This window comes from Lissotriton vulgaris, chromosome 7 (assembly GCF_964263255.1).
Source record: "Lissotriton vulgaris chromosome 7, aLisVul1.2, whole genome shotgun sequence".
NCBI classification, from domain to species: Eukaryota; Metazoa; Chordata; class Amphibia; order Caudata; family Salamandridae; genus Lissotriton; species Lissotriton vulgaris.
The window spans coordinates 1,766,772,397-1,766,787,564 of NC_141695.1; the positions used below are offsets into that span (position 1 = coordinate 1,766,772,397).

At 44.6% G+C, this 15,168-nt stretch overlaps 1 protein-coding gene across 1 annotated transcript in view; it reads right to left on the reverse strand.

Annotated features, from left to right (window-relative positions):
- Nucleotides 1-15,168, reverse strand: part of LOC147706625 (cell adhesion molecule CEACAM1-like) — a 464,428-nt gene that overhangs the window by 93,033 nt on the left and 356,227 nt on the right. The window contains exon 4 of the mRNA XM_086933115.1: nucleotides 5,284-5,327. Coding sequence (XP_086789241.1) covers nucleotides 5,284-5,327 — 44 coding nt within the window. The remainder of the gene's footprint in view (nucleotides 1-5,283; nucleotides 5,328-15,168) is intronic.

Here is a 15,168-nt window from a genome sequence, read left to right on the forward strand (position 1 = left end):
AAGGGCGGTAAACTCGAACACCTGACCCCCCCACCGGAACTGCAGAAAGCGCCGGTGCGGGGGATGAATGGGAACCACCAAGTAAGCATCCTTGAGGTCCAAACGCACCATCCAATTGTTTGGAAGCAAGACGTCCCTCAGAAGATGGATACCCTCCATCTTGAAATGCCGGTGGATCAACCAACCGTTGAACTCTTTGAGGTTGATCACCGGACGCTTCCCCCCGTCTGCTTTGTCCACCAGGAACAAATTGCTCAAAAACCCTGCTGGGTGTCGAACTGAAGGGCAAATGGCGCCTTTGCGCAGCAGGTCCGACACCTCCTCGTCTACCAGAAGTGCGTCCGCACAAGAGAAAACGATAGGGGGTGGAGGACTGTCTTGGTGGGGCTGGTCGTACATGGAAACCCCGTATTGTTTGCAAAACCCAAGCGTCCACTGTGAGTGTGGCCCAGGCATCTGGAAACAAAGCCAATCGTCCCCCCACGCGGACCTTGTCAGCGGAAATGACACTCACCGTTAGAGGTGTTTCCGGCAGCATTCTTGAATCCACCACGGCCACGGAAACGTTGTCCTCTGGTGGGGTAGAAGGTATTGTAGTTCTGAGAGAAGTTATACTGTCCTCATCCGGAGCCTTAATTCCTGTTGGTCGCCTGTTGACCACCACGGCCGGTCGCGTGGCCCCCTCGGCGACCGCCCCCCCTGGAGAAACGTTGGTGGAAGACCTTTTTGCTATTCGACTGGGCCCTATCCAGGGACGTGAAGGTATTTACAAACTTCCCCAGTTCTTTTATAAATGGTTCTCCAAAGAGACCACCCTGGGCCACTGCTCCCGCTTCAGAAGAGGCTAGGTCACCCAACTTAGGATCCAATTTAATTAAGAGGGACCTTCTACGTTCAGTAGACAACGCGCAATTCGCGTTCCCCAGAAAAACCACTACTCTTTGCGCCCAGTTAGAGAGGACCTCAGCGGAGATGGCCGCCCCGGACTCCTTGGCCTCCTCCGCCATGTCTAGAATGTTCGTAATGGGGCCTATGGCATCCAAGAGCTTATCTTGGCAAGACCGCCAGGAACGGTCAATGCCTTTGCGGGGATCCTTAACAAATTTAGCCAAAAACGTGGGCATTTTTGGGTCTAATTCCGGGGTCAGGGCCACCTTTCCCTCTAGCGTAGGCATAGGGCATTCCCCGCGCAAACAGCTCCTTGCCTTCTTTTCCAGGGGCTTGCGGAGGCGGCCCGCGACGAACTTCGCCACCTTCTCCCCGGGTGCCCAGGCAGCGGACCGCAGATGCATGATTTCATCCGGGTCCAACATCCCTGAGGTGTCCCGAGGGAGCTCGGCGGCGGAGCCCGAAGGGCGCCAAGAACGCTCCGACCCATCCTCATCATCAGTATCCGCCGGGGAGGTAGGTACAGGAGACAAAGTAGCTGGACCAGCGGATCCCGAGGGGCCTGGGGCCGGGGAAGACGCAGGGGCGGGATCCATTGCCTTAGCTAGGAATGCGTCACGCAACCTCTCAAAGGCGTCCCTGTCCACACCATGCAAACCACCCGACACCACATCCTTACAGGGTTTCTTAGGGGCCGGGGGAGTAGACCCCATCGGGGTGGAAGAACCAGCAGAAACCCCTAGGTGCGCCTGGGTCACCCTCTCGCACTCCTGAATAATACGAGTTGATAGGCGTTCCTCCATAGGACCCACAATTTCAGAGACACATCTATAAATCGAGCTATCTACAGCCTGGTAAAACTCGTCGTCATTGAGGTAGCCCTGCGACTCCTCCTCTTCGTAGTACTCGTCCCCCATCACCCCTAGCTGACCAGCACCAACCTTAGGACCTTTAAGAAGGAAAAAAACGGGCAAGGGTCAACCTGGGGAATAGGGCCGCTAGTTAGAACCAGAACAAATATGTGGGCAGAGCGATGCTGCCTAAAGTTGGTGCCCAGTGGAACCGGGAATTCTGGGGGGCACTCGCACTCACCCCACTAGCGCACAGGCCCTCCTGAAAGGACCGGGCCTTAGTCACCTCCGAGCGCGCTCGGCTCGTGAAATGGAAGCAGAACCAATAATGAGTGCCTTTGAACGCCCGCAGGCGGCAACGCGGTCACGCCGCTATAGAGACCCCCACCGGGGCGTTGAAATTACTTGTGGGGCAATACAGGCTTAGCCAAGCGTAGGGTGAGGCGACAGGGAGCACTTGACAGAAACGTTCTCCTTAGCGCGATTCCCCGACAGGAAAACTGCGCTGAGGAGAACGAGACGCAACAGCACCCTCTAGTGGCCGGAGGCGGCCGAAATAATGGCAAAGTTGCGTAGGAGCAGAAAAAAGGCTCCCGCGACCAAAATGGGCTATGTAAAGGAAACGGAGCACACAGCAAAGCCCCACAATATAGCAACACACGATAACAACCAAACAAAGTCCCAACAAACCCCAAATACAACAGAAATGAGGAGAGAGGGCAGAAAACCACTTAACTGGCTGCGAAGCAGCGAAGAAAGAGGGAGTGGTCATGAAGGGGACGTCCTGTCTAACTGCAGTGGAGACTGAGAAGGGACTATAATATGGACTGCCTAGTAATACTCATGGGAGTTGTAGTCGATGGACATTGTTTTTCTGTTTGCCCATATCCTTTGTTCTAAGGTAGGGCTGTTGTTATTTGGTTTGTTTTTGGCTGCTGTGACTTTTGCAATAAAACAGCGAAGAAGGTACAAAAGCATAATCTGAAGCCTCCGGTCCTGACATATATTTGTCTTTCTCCTGTGCATTCTTCATCCAAATTCTGGGTAGGTATAGCACCGCTAGGTTATCTCCAGTATAGCTGGTGACTTTCTCTTTTCTTGTTGTTCAGTTTTGGAAACATCTATGTCGCAGTGGCTGTGATTCCTTTCTTGCCTATGTAAGGAACTTACTCATTAGGAAGATCTTAGCTTCCTTCTTGAATGTTGCCGTGTTTGTAATTTTCCTAATATTTGAACAGTGTCCTTCAAGCACCAGACTTGTTCCTCCTAAAGACTGCTTTTCATTAGGGTGATTTATGAGGGGGAGTTTTCGAGCACAAGTATCAGTATTTGGGGAATAACGTAGTGCAAATCGTTGAGGTCTGAATGGTGTTACCGAAATATCCAGACCATCCCAGAGAAAAGAGTATGCTATGTGGGTTATGTGATGTGATGAATTGACCTTCCTGTCTCATCTTCTTTTAGATAAACCGCCACTTAACAACATTTTACAAGTGTACCATTGAGGGAACCATTAATTGAACACCTGTAATTTCCAGCTACTGTTGCCTATGAGTACTTCAGGGTAACGTACAATCTGGCTTCTTCACAGGAGTGTGTTATTCTGGATGATTACCTAATTTAAACTGCTATATTTTTGCTGATAAGTTAAGGTGACAGGGTAGGTGTGGAAACATTTCCATTGTGGAGAAAATGAAATCAATTGAAGTAATGTAAAACTTTATGAATGCCATGAAAAATCAAATGTAGAAATATTTCCTGTGCTAAGGTTCTACACTGCTGACAGACTAAGAGAATCTAAAGATCTTTTTATAAAATCATTCGTATTTTTCTAAACTGGTGTAGTGTCATATTTTATGGATGGCGCTGGATTATTGTGGGAGTGTGACGCAACCATTACACGAATTGGCTCTGAAAATAGTTCTATCTACTCTGTGCCAAGCTACCCGATGTGGACTGGTAATCCCAGGTCCAACAGCCCAGAAATATGTTGTTAGCGTGAGTGTTAAAATTATACGTGATGATCTCCATTAACTGGTCTATGAAAGTAGCATTATTTCCTGGAGGATGGTACAGGGCATGCAGGTTGCACCTTTGATTGTCTATTGATCGTATATTAAGACCTAGGTATTCACAGGATTCGAGTGGGTCGGATTATATTTGGTTGATCTCTATATCCGATCGGTGGATGCAGGCCTCCTATCTTTTTTAGTCTATCTAATCTCACAATGTTATATTGAGGGGGCACTAACAGATCCATGAATGGAGATGAGGATTCCGAGAGCAATGTTTCTGTCAGGATTGCCAGGTCAATTTCCTGGCTAATGATAAGGGCAGCGATGTCTGACGCATGTTTTACTGCGGACCGACAGTTGAGCAGTAGGCATTTCAGAGGTTTCCTTGAGCTACTAGGGTCCCGCTCAAGTAAGTTGGTGGTTAGCTGGATTTGTTGTAAGTTGTTAAGTTTGGGTTTCCTTTCCTTATGTCTGGATGTTGTATTAGCACCGATAGGGACTGTTCTAATTTCCTCCCCTCTACTTTGTTCTGTAGGCTCATATACCCGGAGTAAGGATAGGGTTTCATCTTCTGACAGGTAACTAAGCGTGCTATCTGGCCGATTGTGCCTATTTGATAATGGCATGGCCATCTCACTCCTCTTTCTTTGAGAATTATGCACTCATTTTTGGTTGTGCTCAACTCTGGAGTGCCTTACAGTGATTCTAGCAACTCATGGAGACTTTGTTGCAGTAGATGAGGATCAAGCAATACATTCACTTTTTGAACAGCAAACATGTATGCTGGCCAGAGAGTGGGAAACTGAGTGAGTCAGGGGTGAGTGGGTCAGGGGAAGAAAGTCTATCCAGGCACCATCACGAGGCCCCAGTCTATGTTTCATCTCTCCTAGTACACCTTGTCCTTCTGGATTGTGACTGTCATCACTCTTTCTTAGGGTGTTTCATAAAAATAAAAATATACGGAAAAGTGATGGCTGGAATATCTGTGCTTAGTGAAGCTTTTGATGTATGGATTTTGGCTGAGAAGGTGGGTGTTGGACTGTTGGGAAGTTACAGACTCGAATTACATGGCTCACTATTCGCTTCAGCAAAAGAGTAGACAACAGTCTTCAAACATTGACCTCTGCACCCACGGAGCTCTACTACTCTGCAAACACAACATCCAACACGCCATGCACTTGTTAACGCTATATTGTAGCACCCAGATCATGATGTGCTTTAATGCCGCTCTAAAGGTTGAAGCAATATACAAATGTCATCACAGTTACTTCTGTTCTGCTGACAATGAAGACACTTTGACACTAACCTCCCATGGGAAGATTCTAGGATTAATATTGTATTGAAGTTAGACCACAAGCTCTAAACATAGCTTTGTATGGCCAGATTTTGGTTCCTGTTTCAGACCCTAAGGAGACAAAGCTTAAGCAGAAGGACTGTCCTTTCTGAAAACATATCTGAGCTCTTGGAGCTCCCTGTTCAGAATCTGAAGAGGCCCCATTTTTTTTACTTTGTTCAATTTCTGTACTTACTGTTGTTGAGTGCCATCTCAGGAGAATCCCCTGCAGTTGCGGCCCTAAAGGAAGAGAGACAAGAGATAATCATCACTGGACATTACTGCGAGAGATGGACGTCAATACGAAGGGTAAGCCTCATGTGTTAGAATGTGGTGGAGAGAGGACACAGCCTTACAGAGAGCTGTGGACATTGGATCCTGGGACGAACCTCTTGTTTAACGTTCATAGTGGGGCACACGCAGCAAAGTAGAAGTTTAACAGCTACCGAGAAGGCCATACAGTTAAGAAATAAAATACCTTCATAGTCCGGACAAAGTTAAGTACAAAGTCAAGAATATATTTTGACAAATTATCACAAAAACAAAGATAATGTACTCAAAAGATCTAAAAATTATAAAAAAAATCAAAAACATTGATAAAAGACATTAAATGCTCTTAAACTCACAATGCAAATAACGTGAATAAAGTAGGAAGAGGGCTTCCCAGAAATGTCCACCAGTTCCAGTAGCAAAGATAATTTGAGGAAAAGTCCTGAAATGAGCAGGACATTCCCCTGAGACTTCAGTCAGCTCTATATAGATGAATGGAAATTACATAACACTGATTAAAGGTGCCAAAAGTAACAAGTTCAAACGGATCCACGTGAATTTCACACAACACGGAAGATGCTTCTCCAGTACTCCAGATGTTCTAAAGAGATGACGTCCCACTGGGTGTGAGGAGCCTTCTCTGGCAGTACCTAGACTGGACTGGACTGGCATGGCCCCTCAGGGTAGCAGCAGCAGCCCTGGACATCTTTCTCCCATTCACCTCTAGACAGATGCTCTTACTAGAGGGCTTACACCGCTCATTTGAGAGGATAAACAAGTGGCTAATGTCGATGAAATTCTTAGCCATTCACTTTGAGTATTTCTAGTAGCTTTTTCCTTCTCTGGTAACATTATTTAAGGCAACAATAATAATCTAGAGTTGAATGCCCCCAAAATACTATGATGCTTTATCCTTACCTCTGCCATGTGACGATGGTATACCTTTACCTCAGCTGTGTGTTAATGGTGTACCCTTACCTAAGCCGTATGGCAATGGTGTACCCTTTCCTCTGCCATGTGACGATGAGGATAAGTTACTTACCTGTAATCCTAGTTCTCTTCCAGGGGTATCCTCATCAAAGTCATATGCACTGAATATTCCCACCCATTTCCGGGGACCCCGGAATAAATAAAAAATGATGTATGAAAAAACATATATATATATATATATATATATATATATATATATATATATATATATATACAAACATATGTAATTTTTTCTCATACCAATGCAGCCCTCATCTAGGAGGCTAAACGATGTAATAAAAACACATAAACTGCTTTTGCAAACATACATAATATATGTATAAAAAACACATGAGGGCAAGAAGCACTTGAGTAAATCTCATGAGTAAACTGCAAAAGAAAAGCAGGCATTGTGTAGTGTTCTTATCCTCCCCTTGTCATTCTCCCTTGTTACCTTAGATATGATCCCTCCATGAAGTTCTCTATTAGAATACTGCTTGCTTAGAATGTTGTTACTTGAACTGAATGTCAGTTTAACCTTTTTGCTGAAGGATGAGGTCTCTTGTTAAGAAGCTACATTAAAGACCTTCAACCAAGACTACTGCTTCCTGGATTCACTTTCCTGCATCCTTCACTTCATTTTGGCGATGAGTGGAAACCTACCCATCTATTACAAGAACCTCAACTCAACTTTTCTACAGATTTTACAATCTACTTCAAGAAGCATAATTCTCTGATTACTGACATCAACGCATTTTTCAAGTAAGGTGTACTTGCTGAAAATGGCTTTTTTATACTTTTACTCATCCAACCTTCAAATAACTGGACCTTGAGGATTCCTGCTTCGTGGATGAGGACGGATCATCGAGTTCTTCTCTCCCATTCTCATTGGCATTGGGCCAAGAGTGACGCTGGGCTGTACTTGGGAGTTATTGTGAGGCGCCCTAAATCCTTGTGCGAAGCACTATTCATGATTGGCTTTGCCTTGCACCTTTAATCGCCACCGTAACTAGGACAAGTGTGGGTCTATTCGCCGCGCTCATCCTACCTACTCACTTTCACGCCTCGTCTTTACCTTCAGGAGCCGCGCGTCTTGGATGTGGAGTCAGAGCCCACTTTGGACACTCTGCGGCCTGCCACTTTGGAGAGAGTTGGCCTTTCGATCGAAGGCCTTGATGCCGGGGCCTGTCGTCTCGTCGTGAGCAGTTGTTTAGCAACCCCAGCTTCCTGACTTTGCCTGACCTTCTCGTCCCCCATTCTTGTTGGCTTGACGACATCAACATCATCGTTCCTCTTCACGTCTGGGCTCGGCACTCCCACCGCGATATCTTCTCGCTGCACCTCCACGTAGCGTGACTCTAACGTCATCACGTTACGTCGCTACCACCAATTTGAATTGTTTTTGATGAAGTTCTTCCTGATTCAGCAGGGACTAGTCCGTTCTTGTCCTCCTGGTCGTCCTTCATATTTGAGGTACATTTTCTCTAACCACGCTGATCTGCACAACGCTTTGCAGGTCTCCCTCTTTTATTTAATTACCTCTCATGTGCACTGATTTCTATGACACTTTTGTCCACGCTGATCTACAGAGCATCCTCGTTTCTTCAGTAACAATCTTAACTGTTCGACGCTGACCTGCACGCCTTCACTAGCAGATTCCTTTTGTTTTCATTACACGCTGATCTGCACAGCATCCTCCTATGGTGATTCAGAAACCTGCAGGTTAATAGGTCAATACTAACTGTTCAACGCTGACCTGAACAACCTCATTTGCTATCCCTATTTATGTGTTGCATACTCTCTACACTTGTCAGCACATGAGATTAGATGTAATGACCACTTGTATCTCAAAATATGTATGTGTGTTTTTCTTTTTCCAGGTTTTGCACTTATTACTAATTCGCACAGCTAATTGCTTTTATGCTTCTATCTACTCGTTTCTTTTGTGATGACTTAACATTTTATTCACAGGTGTAAAAGGCATAATACTGTCTTAACTGGTTGCTTTTCCTTGCACTCTCTGTTATGTTCGTTTATTAGGACACATTTTTATACTTTTTGCTGTTCTCACTTCATCACCATGCAGAACATCACTCCTCCTCCCTTCTTCCTTCCTGCTCCTGGGGAACCTACCATACCTTGGTTGAAATTGAAAAAAGTATTTACTAATTACGCGAGAGTTTGTGGAATGTCCCTAAGTGCAAAAAGAAAGTCCTCCCTGTTCATGCATTGCTTAGGTTTGGAAGGACAGGAAGTATTTGAGCACCTCCCCGATTTACCTGATGTTGAGGGTGACTCACTCAATGAGTATGAAATTTGTATTAAGAAAATGGATCTACACTAGCTTCCTAAAATGTCATGATATTGGAACGTTATTATTTTGGGAAGAGAGTACAGAGACAGGATGAAACGATTGAACAATATGTCACAACCTTATGTAAGCTTGCCTCAACTTGCTCATTTGCTGGAAGTTTAGATGAGAGACTTAGGGATCAGTTCATGTTAGGTTCTTCTATAGGCAAAGCTAAAGATACTCTATGGCAAAAAGACAATCTGTTGCTTCAAGATGTAATCACCACCTTAAAAATGCACGAGCACTCCAAAGCGTTTGTTGAAACTATACGCAAGGATGCTGACAATCTCAAAAGTTATACCACTAATGTGAAAGAGATAAAAGCTACCGGCTCAGACAAGTCAACTAAATTTCCTCAACGAAATACCTCAGTTTCCTCGAAACCAACGCGTTCTAGTTTTAACGCAAAATCTTCTACTGTTAAGTGCTTCAGTTGTGAAAATGCAGGACATGTAGCCAAATCTAAAGACTGTCCTGAGTGGAAAGCTATTTGTTCAATTTGTAAAAGGAAAGGTCACTTCTCGAAGTGTTGTAGATCCAACAGGGATCAGAAGAAAATTTACGAACAAAATGATGAAGATTTTGTTGTCTGTCAAGTTAATGATGAAACACTTGAAGGGCCAATGGAAAAGGTTCTAATTAATGATAACTACGTTGATATGTTGTTCGACTCAGCAGCTAAAATTACATTAGTACCGAACGTTTTCCATGAAAAACAATTGTTCAAAAAAGTCAAGCTTCTTAAACCTGACATTGTACCCAGAGGTTATGGTGATCAAATTATAAATCTGATGGGATATTTTATGGGTACAAAAGATTTTAAAGGGAGGATCACTGTGGGGAAAATATATGTGTCAATGAAGGGAGATTCTCTGAGTAGTTGGGCTCATCAAGGTGATCTGGGTGTTTATCTGGATCCTAATGAGTTTCCCTCTGTACACTTAAGGGATCTTCCTACCGTTGCTTCAGTTTCAGAGCATGGTGGCTGGAATAGAAAATTTCCCAAAGTCTTTGAAAAAAAACTAGGTTGTTTTAAGAAATACCTACACCTTATCAAATTAAACAAGCATTTACAATGCAACGGTTTCGCCTTTGCAAAAGTTAGAGCTATTGGCATTGTAAATGACAAAATTTTTATTTATGTGTTGGTTTTGAAAACAGATAAATGACAATGTCATTTACATTGCCAATAGTTTAATCTCTCGCAAATGTGAGACCTATTGTACCCTACTGGACGAGCTCAGCAGACAGCAATTACTTGCAGACGAGTTCTATAACACAACAGTGACACTGCTAAATCCAGCGCTTCACAATAGAAACAGAAATGATACATGAGAAGATTACGAGGGAAAAAATTACAAAAGCAGACGTTAAGTTACATGAGGCAAAAGTGACAATTGTGAGCAAACAAAATCCACGAGGTAGCAAAAGGTATATTACAGGAGGAATATACGAACTCGAAAGTTTCAAACCCACCCCACTGGTAGCCAGCATAATTGCACAGCAAATGTGATAAGATAAGAACAAGATTTAAAGGTCTGTTTACAGAAATCCAGCACTGGTGGAAGAATACAGTAAATAAGGGTTGGTCAAAAGAAGGGATGAACTCAAACTGGACAGACTAAACAAATTGAGTCCGCGAACAGAGAGCAAGCAAATGTGAATTACAAACCATAGAGCCGGCAAGCAACTTGCAGAATGCATTCCCAGAGAAGCTTTCTGAATGTCCCCAAGTTGTCATTAGCAAACCAGCCAGCTGTGCTGTCTGGGTGGCTTCGACCTAACATTTTTTAAAGTCTTTTCAATTAATATTTTCAGGTGTGATAGCATTAGAGAAGTCATGCACTCATTCCCAAGAATCTTAAACTCACGAAGGTCACATTTCACTAGTTTCCTCAAGTTCTGAACTCTATATTTGCCTCCCAACAGGACCTGTACTTGCTACAAGATTCACTGGCAACATCCTTCAGTGGTTCTCCTCCTACCCATTGGACCAATACCAGTTTGCTCAGATGAGCACATCCAGATAGAAAATCCCCATACCATGCCGACCACCCCAGGATTCCATTCTGTCCTCCATTATCTTTTACGTGGAGCCTCTTGAGGCTCTACTCACTGAAAACATCAAAATCCAGCAGTTTGCTGATGACACAAAGGTCTCCATTAAATTCTCCCCTACTCGAATGCCTTAAATGCTGCCGGCTTCTCATTCGGACCAGACAGATTCCCACCATCCAAACACCTGACTGGTAAACATGTCGATCTGAATTATAAACTCCCAGTCAGAGCCTAGAGACAGAGAAAAGCAAAACAAAAACAAAAACAAAAAAAGGCATTCTCAAAAAGTACACTACATCACGAAGTAATAGTAAACCCACACTCTCAGAACCAAGCTTGCTCAATTTCAATCGCAATTTACCCTGCACTGTGCCCTACCGCCGGTGGGTTAAGATTGGCATATACGAATACCACAAACATACAAGATATGTTTTCAAAGCACAAAAATGAAATTCTCCTCCCGCTTCATTCGCTGAGCCCTCCACCCAGGTGCTGTATCCTGTTCACCTGTTCCTTCTCATTCCACTTCCCTCCCCATGCAGCCATAGCCAGGCGTTCACAGATATGTCCACGTAGCACAGAGATAACACGCAGATGCTGCCCCAGTTCTAATTTTCTCTTTAGCATGTGTGTATGGCTCAAAAGCACCCCCTATGTGCTGCCTCTGCTCTCCGGCTCTCAACAGTATGTAAATATTACAAGGCGGAGTGGATACTGAAGAGTTACAGTAACCGTAGACACATTAATTCGGCAGACCACCACCTCCGATGCCCTTCTGAATCAGTTAACGAAAGGGTAGATAAACATGCACCAAATACACTAATGGAGATTAATGCTGTGTTTATAAACACCCTGGTTATATGTGAAGCTGGAGGGTGTTTACATAGGCTTGTATGTGCATTTTAAGTATGTTGTGAAATGATTTACATGCATAAAGTGTAACCATACTTTCATAGAACTCAATGTACTAATGTAATAGGTACGCACAAGTGCGCTTGATGGGCATGTAAGTATTTACAGCATCTACAGGGGGAGAAGTTCAATGGGCGGTCAGGTGGCAATTACTGGTACTAAGGTCGAGGGAACACGTCAAGGGGGTTCAACAAGCACTGGGGTTGCTTTTTTGCAGTAAGGCCAATATCTGCCACATCTTTGAATGTTGAAGTGTGTCAAGAAAGATTTCAATGCCTCGTTTATTTAGAACATACATTTAAAAGCTTTCTTTCTACAGGTTTACATCCACCCCAATGGTGTACGCATATCTCACCAGTACCCCTCCAGTTGCTTAAGTGTTCTCACCAGTACCCCTCCAGTTGCTTAAGTCCAGTTGCTTAAGTGGTATCTCACCAGTACTCCTGCAGTTGCTTAAGTGTTATCTCACCAGTACCCTCCAGTTGCTTAAGTGTTATCTCACTAGTACCCTCCAGTTGCTTAAGTGTTATCTCACCAGTACCCTCCAGTTGCTAAAGTTTTCCTCTGGGTGTCTGACGGGCACCATCTAAAGTGTTGCCCTTGATCTCTCTCGGTTCCTCCTCTTTACTCACAGGGGCCCTCCCGTCCCGACCTTCAGGACTTCTGCCCCCCATCTCCCTCAGACCATCCCTATCCCCCAGGCCCTCACCGGTGTGCGCTTAGCTGACGGGCACCCTCCAGATGCTGAAGTGCGCGGAAACTGAGCTGAAGTACTTGCCGAAGGCCAGCGGCAGGATGCTCCAGCGGTAGAGACGCGGCGCCAGCTCGGCGGCGGGCAGGGCCCAGGCCCGCAGCAGCGGCGGCAGCAGGGTGCAGATGGCCATGATGTGGAAGAGGGAGACGGTGACCAGGTAGGGAAGGAGGTGAGCAGCACCTTGTTCACCACGTTGCCGCCGGCGCTCAGCCTGTACCAGAGCAGGCAGAGCAACGCCACACGCGCGCCCTCGCGCATGGACGGGCCCTCGGCGGCCGCCATAGGCAACCGGTGACTGTTGGATTTCCAGATCAATAACACACCCAGTTTTCTTGACACTTAATATGGGCAGGTATAAAAACTGAGACGTCGATGCCAGCCGTTCAAATTAATTGCAAGTAAACAGAATACCTGCATAACATTTGCTATAAGTGAAAAACAACGTAGAATGGCGGGCGGGCGGAAGGGAGAAGGCACGGACAACGGGAGGGAGGGCGGGGGATAAACAAGACGAGGGACAGCATCGAACACGGACAGTGGGCGGGCGGGAGGGAGGAGGCACGGACAGTGGGTGGGCGGGAGGGAGAACTTAGAGAAGGCACAGACAACGGGACGGCGAGAGGGAGGGTGTGGGGGCGGGACTTAAAAAAAGACAAGGAAACGCCCCCGAATCGCGTCGTGACGGGGGAATCAGTGATGGACAACCATGTCTTCCAATGGCTAGCCTCCATTTATGGAGCTAGCCAATGGAAGAAGGGGCGGATTCAAGTCCCCCATACTGTAAACAAACGTTTTCGCCTGGGAGTAGCACTGCTTTGCAGTGCTACGGCCAGGTCGAAACCTAAAAATACGGCGGCCGCACAACTTTTTTCTCTTTTATTTATTGATTTTTTTAATAATTGTGGCAAGCCGGGCTTTCGCTTTAAACTTTTAACACTAAAGCGCGGCGTGTCGCCATTGCTACAAAATTCAAGAAATTGAAAAACAAAGGAGGGCGGATGCCACATTTCTTTTCCATGTATTTACTTTTGTACCAATTGTGGCATGCCGCGCTTTACTTTTAAACATCTTAAGCTAAAGCGCAACATACTGCGATTGCTACAAAAGTAAATAAATAGAACAGCGAACACACAACATTTTTTAATATTTATTAACTTTTGTAGCTATGCTACTGCAAGGATATTTTTGGACAAAAAAAAATCTAAAAATCATTCTTATTTGTAAAGCCAATAGCTCTAAATGTAACTAATGTGAGACCATGCATTGCAAATGCTTGTTTTTCTTCAAAATGGGATATTGAAGAAGAGACCAGCTCTCCCCCAAGGAGGGACAGAACAGCCTTGAGACATGTCGGTGAGGGTCCAATAAACGCTGAATTTACTGGTACATCTAAAGATATAAAATGTTCGGAATCCTAGAACTTAACTATTGAACGGAGATGGCGTACATGTATAACAATCGAATGCACTGAATATTGTATAAAGCAGCGGAAAGGACCCAAGCACGAGGAGAGAATGTAGTATAACAACCAGAGCTGCTGACTTTGGAACTGGAGAACCAGGTTTGATTCTCGGCATCAGCTGAATAAATATCCTGTGATTCTCAGTAAATCATTTAATCACCCCATGCCTAAAAACGAAACGAATGTGCCCTCTTGCAATGCAACTGGTGCTCATGTAAAACCCTCCATTATCTAGCCAAAAAAGGAAAGAGTCTGATTAGAATAGCAAGTTCAAATCAACACCTAACCCATTATCAAGGGTGAAACAGAGCAAGCATATGGCCATAGAAGACTTAGTGAGAGTGCCACTCAGTGTGCAAGACTTTGAATGATAGGGGAGAGAGAAAAATGCAATTGGTAATTGCAAAACTGTATTTTTTTATTCTGAATACCTATTATTATCTACTCAAAGTGTCTCAAGTTAATGAGATGAGCATCCGTTGTATGCTGGTCATGTATCATCCCAAGCATACTAGTCAAATTTATTTATTTAACTTAAAGCGCACTATCACCAAAAAGGCATCCTGTGGCTGTTGACTGAAGATAAGAAAGGACAAGAAGATGAACCGGAGCCGACATCCGACTAGGTTTTAGGAACAACCCGGGTTTGAGTCTCCTTCTAAGGACACACAGATCACTAACTTGTCTTGGCTCCAGAGGGAGTTGATTCCAAGGTTTGGCAGCAGCGTACCCAAAGGTTCAACACCCTGCCCTGACTTTCCTAACTCTGGGAATTATCACAAGTCTTGCTAAATAACAGTGGAGGCATCTCGCAGGAGCATACCACTCAAACTTTCTCTGCATAGACACTGGCCCCAACCTATGCAAGGCTTTAAACACTATCACTGCAGTATCTGTTGATTTGTAAACATTAGTCATATTATTGAACTGATAGCTGATGTAGTGGAAACTGCAAGTGTCCTAAAACTTGGACATTTAGTATGACTGGACCAGGGTAAGAGTTAAGCTGAATATAATACCTGGTACATGTTATCTTTTGAAACTTTCATTTGTGGCGACTATTCACCTTGCATCAACCTTAAGCCACTTTTAAGAAATAACTTTTTTCAGTGAATAGTATTGATGTTGGGGTTCCAAACCAAATCCTCTAATGTCAATAGACTTACTTAGCATCAATGTCCCTTTATAGAAAGGAGTATTTAAGCTTCTGTGCTTTAATAAGCATGACCGGCCCCAAACATTAATGTCCATTAACGCAACTTATACCAATATCAATGCCCTCAGTCTTTATGGACAGGGAGCG